Raw genomic sequence first — 10272 nt, 5'->3', positions numbered from 1 at the left:
ATTCCCATTGAGAGTCTCTGCATCATCCTGTCCTCTCGTGCATACTCTTTTTTTGGGGACTTGAATTAATTTGTTTTATGCAAATACTCTCCACTACTCTAGAAATCACAGATCTGGAATGATCAGCTTCTGTTGCAGTGCTTGAAACGTCTCAGAGCGGCATGCCATCTTGCGATCTCAGTCAAAATACGGGGAATGATGCCAGTTAAACAGGGTTTGTCACATAATTAAGCAAATTAGCATCAGGTGCAAGATTAATTTGGAGGGATCTGTAAGTGTTCTCTAATTTTGAGCTCTTTTTCCAAATATCTCATTTAAGTATTTTACACCGTGCTTCATAATACATTTATGAAATATGCTTAAAAAACTTCACTCCCTTTTACTCCATGTTTGTAATTTTCTGTTTTATATATATATATATATATATATATATATATATATATATATATATATAAATACACACACACACACACACACACACAGCATGAACGTGTGTGTGTGAATTTTTAAAAATAAAACATTAAATTCTAAATAAAAAAACATGGAATCATTTCTACTATTATGTTAATGCTCTTATCTTCTGTGGTTATTATAAATAGTTTTTAGATTTTTTTTTTTTACATATGTTTTACATTTATTTACAATTATTTCAAATGTTTAAATATAAAATAAATATATTTATATATTTATTAAAATATATTTATATAATAATGTAAATAAAAATATATCTTTTATAAATAGTAAAAAAGAAATTACATATGCTTTACATTTATGTATAAATAAAATGTTTAAATATAAAATAAATATATATATTTATTAAAATATATTATTTATATAATAATGTAAATAAAAATATATTTATAAATAGTAAAAAAAGCTTTACATTTATGTACAATTAATTAAAATGTTTAAATATAAAACAAATATTTATATATTTAAATATATTATTTATATAATAATGTAAATAAAAACATTATTTATAAATAGTAAAATTAAAAATACATAAAATAAAAAAATACATTATAAATAGTTTAATTTATTTTACAAATGCTTTACATTTATGTACAATTATTTCAAATGTTTAAATATAAATTAAATATATTTATATATTTATTAAAATATATTATATATATATAAATAAAAATATATTATTTATAATAGTAGATTTTTTTTACATATGCTATACATTTATGTTCAATTATTTCAAATGTTTATATATAAATTAAATATATTTATATATATATATTTTTATAAATTATTTATATAACATTAATAAAAATATATTATTTATACCTTTTTTTATTGGCTATATAGCCAGGCACACCAGTTGATTTATTCACCATCTATTAAAATACACATTCTGGATAATCTCTTTTATCACAGTTTATTATATAATATAATCTTGTACCACACTAATATATATAAAAAAATACAAAGAGAAAGTCAGCGAATTCCATTCATTGTTTTTAACAGCACAAAGTGCATTAAATTTTTTTTTTTACATCAAATAATTAATTAAATTATATTAATTAAACAACCAGAATCAGAAGAGAACTCTTGCTGCTGTGATGGTGTACCTGGTGTGGCTGTTGGATGAGAGACTCTCCCAGGGCTGGACCGCAAACGCAGCTCCGCAGCTGCCGTCCAGACGCGTCAGGAGGTCCTTAGCGGCGTTTTCTGCCGTCTTTCTGCTGTCGTGAGCTTTCTTCAGGATCTGTGTGATGCTCTCTTCACCCGCCTGCTCTCCTGCCATCACACACACATCAAAATATCCCATAACCTCACTGTATCAGAACGATTAGCACATTCACTATAACTCCAGTATGATGGCTCTACTGTAAAAACCTTGAAGGTATAACAGTATTCTGTATAGAGTCTCATACTGTAGTGTTTGTATACAGAATACAAATGATTCAAGCGCATGCTAAAATACATTAATCAAACATGAAAGTACTACACTCTCATGATCTACTGGAATCAAAACCCTACACTTTGTAATTCATTTCAACTTTTATTCAAAGCTTTTTCCAAATGCGATTATAATGAAAAGAAAGTAATAATAATCTAAGGTAGCATTTAGAGATAAATGATTGTGGGGGAAGTATTGTGTGGAAATCTGAATTCACACAGTTTTATTGAATAATTTTGTTTTAAATCAGATGTTCAGCGTGTGGAGACTCTAATTACACTAATAACTCACGCGCAGTTAATGAAGCAGGATATTAAACGACTGCAAGAAGTCACATTTATCTCTATATGCTTTATACCATACAGACTGTTTCCAAGCAGTAAATCATATTGTAAAGTTGATGAAATATTAATTAAATCTGCATGTCTCTGCAGACAGAAAAACCAACATTATTAATATTAACTTTTTTTTTAAAGGATGCCACACAAATGTTGTTTCACCAAAAATAATAGGAATGGTTACATTTTCATTTGATTACATTTAAATTTTTTTTATTAAACTGTTAATGTGTTATGCCATCATTTGATTAATACCACTTTTGATAATAAATGTGCATGAAATAATAAAAACACACAAATGTAAACAGATAATATAGAATTTCTAAAGAAAAAAATTCATATGGAACTATTATCATCAGAATTGTAATAAATTCTCAAATTGTTAAAGCTTTATGAATTCAAATAAATAAACACTACTTTTTGATAACTAAAATTTTATTTAACTATTAAAACAGAATCCAGAAAGATTTAAATGGAAAACAGAATTATTCAATTGCTAACGTTTCATGATTTCAATTATTTAGACGCGCTTTTCATTACTAAAATTTTATTTAACCATTAAAATGGTTTTAATGGGTTTATACTTGAATTTTTTTGTATTTGTATATTTTTATGTTATACAAATATATTTTATTTGTTTACCTGCATAACAAACAAAATAAATGATAGTGTGTTGTAAAATTATTGAAACACTGATTTATAATTTTAAGATTATTTGAGCTCAAATGGATCGGCTGATAAAAAAGTTTGGGGATTCTTGAGTTATTTATTTATCTGTGCATACACAAACAGAAGTGTATGGGATGTCCTGATTCAGATGAGTGTGTGTGTGTGTGTGTCTTACCCACAGCACTGACTCCAGCGACTCTGAACTGACCCAAAACCAGACCCTGTTCACTCTCAGCCAGCGCCAGCAGCAGCTCATACGCCTCAATACACTGCTCACTGCAACACACACACACACACACACACACACACACACACACACACACACAGGGCAATGAAAACACACTCCTGGAGGAATGTAGAGGCCAGCACAGATCCTTCATCAGCTTCTGAAAAAATATTCATCAGGAAACAAAGCCCCAAACAGGTCCAGACATGATGCAGGAATGTGTTTGTCTCACTGGATCTGATTATAACACAAGACTGAATATGAACCCTTCAGTTCACTCCTGAATCCTCCTCATTGAATCTGAACCCTTCACTTCACTCCTGAATCCTCCTCTCTGAATCCGAACCCTTCACTTCACTCCTGAATCCTCCTCTCTGAATCCGAACCCTTCACTTCACTCCTGAATCCTCCTCTCTGAATCCGAACCCTTCACTTCACTCCTGATTCCTCCTCAGTGAATCCAAACCCTTCACTTCACTCCTGAATCCTCCTCTCTGAATCCGAACCCTTCACTTCACTCCTGAATCCTCCTCTCTGAATCCGAACCCTTCACTTCACTCCTGAATCCTCCTCAGTGAATCTGAACCCTTCACTTCACTCCTGAATCCTCCTCTCTGAATCTGAACCCTTCACTTCACTCCTGAATCCTCCTCTCTGAATCTGAACCCTTCACTTCACTCCTGAATCCTCCTCAGTGAATCTGACTGGAAATCACTAAGAGAAAAACTTACTTCCTTCAGAATCTGGAAAATTCAAGGTATTTTAATTGTTTTTTATTTTTACAAACCACACACCAGTTTAAAAAGCGGGGATCTGAAATCAAAAACATGAAAGAAAATATTAAAAACCTAAAGTTATTTTATTTTCACTAGTTGCCAAAGCAACATTTCTCATTTTATTAAGTTTAACTTTAAGTGCTAAAATAAACGCAAACAAATAAATACAAATTAATGCATATAATAAAGGAATTGTTAAAATTATGCTTAAAAATTATAAAAATTTTTTTAAATGAAAGTAAATTTAAAAATAAAATGAAATTCAAAATATTAAACACTACAATGGTAAATAAATTACATAAAATAACAAAAATATATATAAAATAAAACAACAAAACAACTAACTCGAACATAAAATAACACATTTTTTGCAAATCAAACAGCCGCTATAAAACGGTTATTTTATTTAACCTCATTGCTAAGGCGAGATCTAAAATAAAATTGAGTGCCTCTGAAACGCTGTCAGAAATAATTTTTATTTTCCAGTCAGCCATCAGACAGTTGTTTCACTCTTCTCTCGTCATCTGTGTTCTTCTGTAAATACTGTCATAAGTGAAGCGAGTGTGTGTGTGTGTGTGTGTGTGTGTGTGTGTATGTGTGTGTGAGCCGTCAGCGTGATTGATCGCAGTGTTTTACGCTCTCGGCGCCGTCGTTATGAGCATTTGACCGCCCTCATGTAATGACAGTCAGATGACATCATGATCACTGGAGACCAAACTCAATTAAACCCTCGACCTCCTGCTGAGAAACACAATCATGCTTCTGAAAGATGTCTCTCCTGCTCAACACAGCCGCATTTATTTGATCAAAACTACAGTAAAAATTTGCAAAAAATATTCTGATTGAAAACATCTGTTTTCTGTGTGGTTCTCTGTTAAAGTGTAATTTATTTCTGTGATGCTCCGCTGTATTTTCAGCATCATTCCTCCAGTCTTCAGTGTCACATGATATTCAGAAATCAGAATAATATGATGATAGACTGCTCAAGAAACATTTCTGATTATTAACAATGTTGAACACAGTTAATATTTTTGTGGAAACTGTGATGTATTTTATTTTTCAGGATTCACAGGTGAATAGAAAGTAAAAAATAAAAAAACAGCATTTATTTGAAATATAAATATTTTTTAACATTATAAATGTCTTTAATGGCACTTTTGATTAATTGAATAAAAGTTAATAAAAAATATGAATTAACTACTAAATTACTTGCTAATATTATTATAATTTAACAGTACAAGCATTTACAATGTTTCTGTTTCAGATAAATGTTGTTCTTTTCAACTTTTGTTCATCTGTGAATCCTGAAAAATAAAATGCATCACGGTCTCCAGTAAAATATATAACTGTTTTCAACATTGATAATCAGAAATGTTTCTTGAGCAGTAAATCATCATATTTTCATGATTTCTGAAGATCATGTGACACTGAAGACTGGAGGAATGGTGCTGAAAATACAGCGGAGCATCACAAAATTAAATTACATTTTAACACAGATTCACACAGAAAACTGCTGATTTAAAGATTAATAATATTTCAGATTTTTCCTGTAGTTTTGAACAAATAAATGCAGCCTGATGAGGATATATACCATCCACTTTACCTTGATAATGTGACATGTTTCAGAGTGGAACAGAATATTCAATGACAAAAATATCCAATGTTTCTAATCAGTTCATCAGGAATAGACTGGATGCTGAAACGTGGGTTTATGAAGCAGAACTGAGTTTAAATCCGCATCACTTCCTCTAACAGCATTTTAGGGAATAAATCTCTTCATGAATACAAATGAGCTCTGAGTGTGTGTGTGTCTGTGTGTGTGTGACAGACAGACAGATTACACTTCATTACACTTGTCTGTAGGTCACACCAGTTATAATATGCTTTTATCAAATAATGACACTGAAAGTGATTAACCTTCTGAAAGGATATTCCTGTATGTAAATGCGACTGTGTTTAGAATCGGAATGCAATTATAACCAGAGGTCCTGCATGCATGCATGTGTGTGTGTGTGCACGCTTGTGTGTGTGCGTGTGTACCTGTACTGCAGGGCCAGTCTGAGCGCAGTGGCGTTGGACTCGTATTTCCCCACCAGCATACTCATCCGCTCGGCGTTGCTCTTACACTCCTCCAGCGTGATGGTCAGCAGATCGTTCTGAGACTTCAGGTGCTCGATCCGACTGAAACAAACACAGTAAAGTATGACATCAACAAACAATGACGTGTGCACTTCACAGGGTCCCTACATAGTGTTCACTGCTCCCTACACACTCAGACTACAGTTCAGCTGCACAAATTCGGGACTGCCTGTGTTATACAGTGTTTATTTTTTTATTTTAGCTTAAGTTTTAGTTATTTTATGTGCTTGTCATTTTTTTAAAATATATATTTAGCTTAATATTATTTCAGTTTGAATGTGTCATTATTACTTCACCTTAAACATTTAAAGCTTGGTTAAACTTATTTTATTTTAATTTTTTTTCATTTATGTTTTAACATAATTTTATATAATATTTCTATTTAGCTTATATTTATTTCCTTGAATTCTAGTACTTTAGTACAAATACTTTTTATTTAATGTTATTTTATTTTTACCCAATTTAATTTTAGTTATTTTATGTGGTTTTTGTTTTATAATATTTCTATTTAGCTTATTTCAGTTTTATTAATTATTTTTTTTAAGTTTATATATTATTTTTTAATTAAATGTTTATATATACAAATTTGCAATTTTTTATATTTAAAAAAAATCAACAAAAGTTTACATTTTACATTTTTTAATTTTTTTAATTTTATTTAAATTAAGAAAACAACACTTGTGTAAATACAGAAAAATATTAAATACTGTTATATAAATGTATATAATATTTCATGTGCACATAAAATATATATTATTTTAAGCTTCAAATCAGCTTCATTCCTGTTGCGCTTCATGCAGTACAAATTGTTTATTCATTTCAGAAAAAGCTTAACAGTAATAAACAGGAACACTGCAAGTGATTTTACACGATAAGCCTCAATGCTGCATATAATGTAGTTCGAATTGAATGTAGAAATATTGTTGCATGCAATGGTTGATGGGTAAATCTGAGTGTGCACTTGTTCCCGATGCCACTGCTGTAGGATTTCAACAGCAGATCTTTGGGTCTGTGCTCTCTAACCTGTTCAGTCTTTCCGTCTCCACTTCGAACTCGCGGATCTTGCTCTCGGAGATGGCGGATCCATGTGAGTAGAGCGTCTGGAAGATCTCCTGGATGTTGGAGCAGTCCTGAAGGGAATGAGCCAGGTGTTCAGCCACATTACTGGACACCTGCGGAGACACGATCACTGTATTACTGTACTTAAACCTCTGACTACATCTCATTTCTCCTCCTACAGTGTCCTGCCATTCATTCAGCTCAAAGCTTTTTGTTTAAAGATGTAATTCCTTCTCATTTTTGGTTGCTATAAGTTGTAAAGGGTTTAAACTAGTCTTCAAAGTTGCACATTTAAGATTAAACTCATTGTAACATTCTAAATGTAACCAGTGGTGATGACATCATCACAGCATCTGCACAACAGCCAATGCCCTTCCTTTCTTCCTGTCTCATTTGCATGCTGAATCTTGATTGGTCGTTTCTTTCTTTCTGAATTTACACTGTAAATATGTGCTGATTCTCAAATAAAATAAAATAAATTCTACTATCACTACATAAATAGTCAAACACTTAAAATAAATAAGCCACTTATAAAACAATAAATAGAAAAACTTAAAATAATAAATAAATAAAAGCTACTCTTATGCTCTTGATCAACACACTTAAAAAAATGAAATAATAAAAATAAACAATAAAATAAAAATGACAAAATTTTTAAACAGTCACACATTTCACCTTTTAGATCAAATCAAATAAAAATGAAATAAATCCTTCTATCGCTATTATGTAATTGATCAAGACATTAAACCTAAGTTAAATAAAAATAATTGTAAAAAAAAGAATAGAAATAGCTAAAAATAAATACATAAAGACGCATCTCATTTATAATTTTTATATTTAATAAAATGAGGAAAATTACAAAAACACAACAGAGTTCATGAAGTTGACTGTGAAATCAGAAAATATTCAAAATATTAATAAATATTAATATAAGACTGTGTCTGACCCCGATGCTGCTGATTTCAGAACCGAGGACGGATCTCTCCGCTGGCAGTGATTCAGAGCGCGTTTTCGACAGCTTCACTCGTTCTGCCACCTGCCACACACACACACACACACACACACACACACAAACAAATGTGTGCAATACTTCCATCATATTATATGTACCTTTATGAGGTTTTCTTCTGTGAAACACAAGGTAAATTTTTTTTTTTTTAATTCTGACCCTCAATTCAAACAGCGAAAGTGAAGGACTGGAGCTATTCAACTCTAAAGTGAAATGACTTAATGTGGGAAAAAATATATTAAAATAAAATAAAATAAAATCTACTAGCACTATTATGCTCTTGATCAAGGCACTTAAACTTAATAAAACAAAATAAAATGGAAAAATCAAAAATAAAATAAAATCTGCTATCACTATTATGATATTCATCAAGGCACTTAAACTAAACAAAATAAAATGAAAAAAAAAATATTAATAAACAATAAAAAATTAAAATGAATAAAATAAGTAAACAATTTCAATTTAAATAATTTAAATATAATATATATATAAAAATTCTCATCTTTATTTAGTTTAAGTTGTACTAAAATAACTAAAACTGAAATAAAATATAAAAAAAATTAACTAAAACGAAAACCATAATAAAAAAGTATATTATAACTGAAAATAAATATATATATAAAAAACAAACTTAAGTTTATTTTATTTCAGCTAGTTGCCAAGACCTAATTTCTCCTTATTTAATTTGCACTTAAATAACTTAAAATAAAAAAAATTAAATAAATGGCTTTGACAAAATGCTATCAACTACTTTGGCGACGGGGATGTCGTTGCTGCTGCTGCTGGTGCTGAGTTCTCCGGTGCTGGGGTTGATGGGACGTCCTGCCGGGGTCAGACGTCCAGGACTGGACGGAGCACCGGGCTGAACGCTCTGGAGACGCGTTTGCAGCTCTCGCACCTGCAGGGACCGAAACACACCTGTCAAACCTGTCCGAAAGGTCTGAAAGTCACACAGAGCAACTCATTTCAGAAGAGCAGCAGTCAGTAGACTGAGTTCAGAGGGCAGTTCTAGAGCTAAATCTAGACACTGAGGTTTGTTCAGCATCTGCATTCATGTGGCTTCAGTTAAGTCTATATTAGAGGCAGCAGAAGCCACGATGATCACAGATCTCTCATCCAATACATGAAGAAACACCACAGACACATACACACACACACACACACTGCTGCACAGGGTCAATGAGTGCATTGAGAAACAGAAATCAACCGTTTATGACCTACAGTGAAACACTTGTGAATCAGAATTGATTTTCAAGGGTATTTTTGTTTAGAAGACACTCATGTTTCTAGCGGGCAGCGCACAGGTCAGCTCCTGAGCCCCGTGTGTGTTATGTTGGCAGCGATTGTGAATTTTTCAAAGCAAATAAAGCTTTACTGCCAGAGGAAAGGCTGCCAAAGGACAACTAAAGGACTGAATCCTGAAGTAATGCAGCTCACACATACACGGACACAACATCAGACTGAGCTTCAGCACTCTGAATGCCTCTAGAGCTCTTATCAATATTATTAATACATGAGCCAGACATACATGAGCCAGACATATATGAGTCAGATATATATATATATATATATATATATATATATATATATATATATATATATATATAGTAATAAAATAAATAAAACATAATTTGAAGTGAAATGTGCATAATATGTAAGGGATTATTGATGAAGGCCGTTGAATTATTAGAAAAATAATGCATTATTATTATTGCAGGGTGTGCATTATTTTCTAAAACATTTACAAAAAACATTTACAAACAAGCTTAATAGTTGAATGTATGAATGAATTGTGTGTACAGTTTATGAAGAAAACACTGCTCATTTAGTCTGTGCGGTGTCAGGAGTGTTGTTGGATGCATTCAGTTTATACTAACAATATTTTCAGTCTGATTTTAAGGACATGTTATTAGTTTTTGCATGATAAAAAAATGCTTTTAATATGTTGGGTTCCTAAAGCACAAGTGGTTGAGAAGCCCTGATGTGTTTGCACTGAAAACATCTCTCCATCAGACAATCAAGTCCATCAGCTCTTAACAAAGAGAGAAAATATCAATATTTAACTTAGCAGCTCAATGCTGTCCATTCTCGTGGTCTTTAATGGACAGCAGTGAGTGTGTAAGCGATTGTCTGTGACTTAGATGGAT

At 31.5% G+C, this 10272-nt stretch overlaps 1 protein-coding gene across 3 annotated transcripts in view; it reads right to left on the bottom strand.

The window, feature by feature from the left end:
* LOC128014913 (colorectal mutant cancer protein) overlaps nucleotides 1-10272 on the bottom strand; it is an 84194-nt gene that overhangs the window by 13062 nt on the left and 60860 nt on the right. For all 3 annotated transcript variants that reach the window (XM_052598622.1, XM_052598623.1, XM_052598624.1), the window contains 6 exons: nucleotides 8877-9023; nucleotides 8063-8152; nucleotides 7081-7229; nucleotides 5959-6099; nucleotides 3092-3192; nucleotides 1578-1746 (listed from right to left, as the gene is read on the bottom strand). In XM_052598622.1, the coding sequence (XP_052454582.1) occupies nucleotides 1578-1746; nucleotides 3092-3192; nucleotides 5959-6099; nucleotides 7081-7229; nucleotides 8063-8152; nucleotides 8877-9023 (797 nt within the window). The remainder of the gene's footprint in view (nucleotides 1-1577; nucleotides 1747-3091; nucleotides 3193-5958; nucleotides 6100-7080; nucleotides 7230-8062; nucleotides 8153-8876; nucleotides 9024-10272) is intronic.

The sequence above is a fragment of the Carassius gibelio genome, chromosome A5 (assembly GCF_023724105.1).
Source record: "Carassius gibelio isolate Cgi1373 ecotype wild population from Czech Republic chromosome A5, carGib1.2-hapl.c, whole genome shotgun sequence".
NCBI classification, from domain to species: Eukaryota; Metazoa; Chordata; class Actinopteri; order Cypriniformes; family Cyprinidae; genus Carassius; species Carassius gibelio.
Note: the sequence above shows the minus strand (reverse complement) of the source record. Positions and strands in the feature narration are given on the sequence as shown.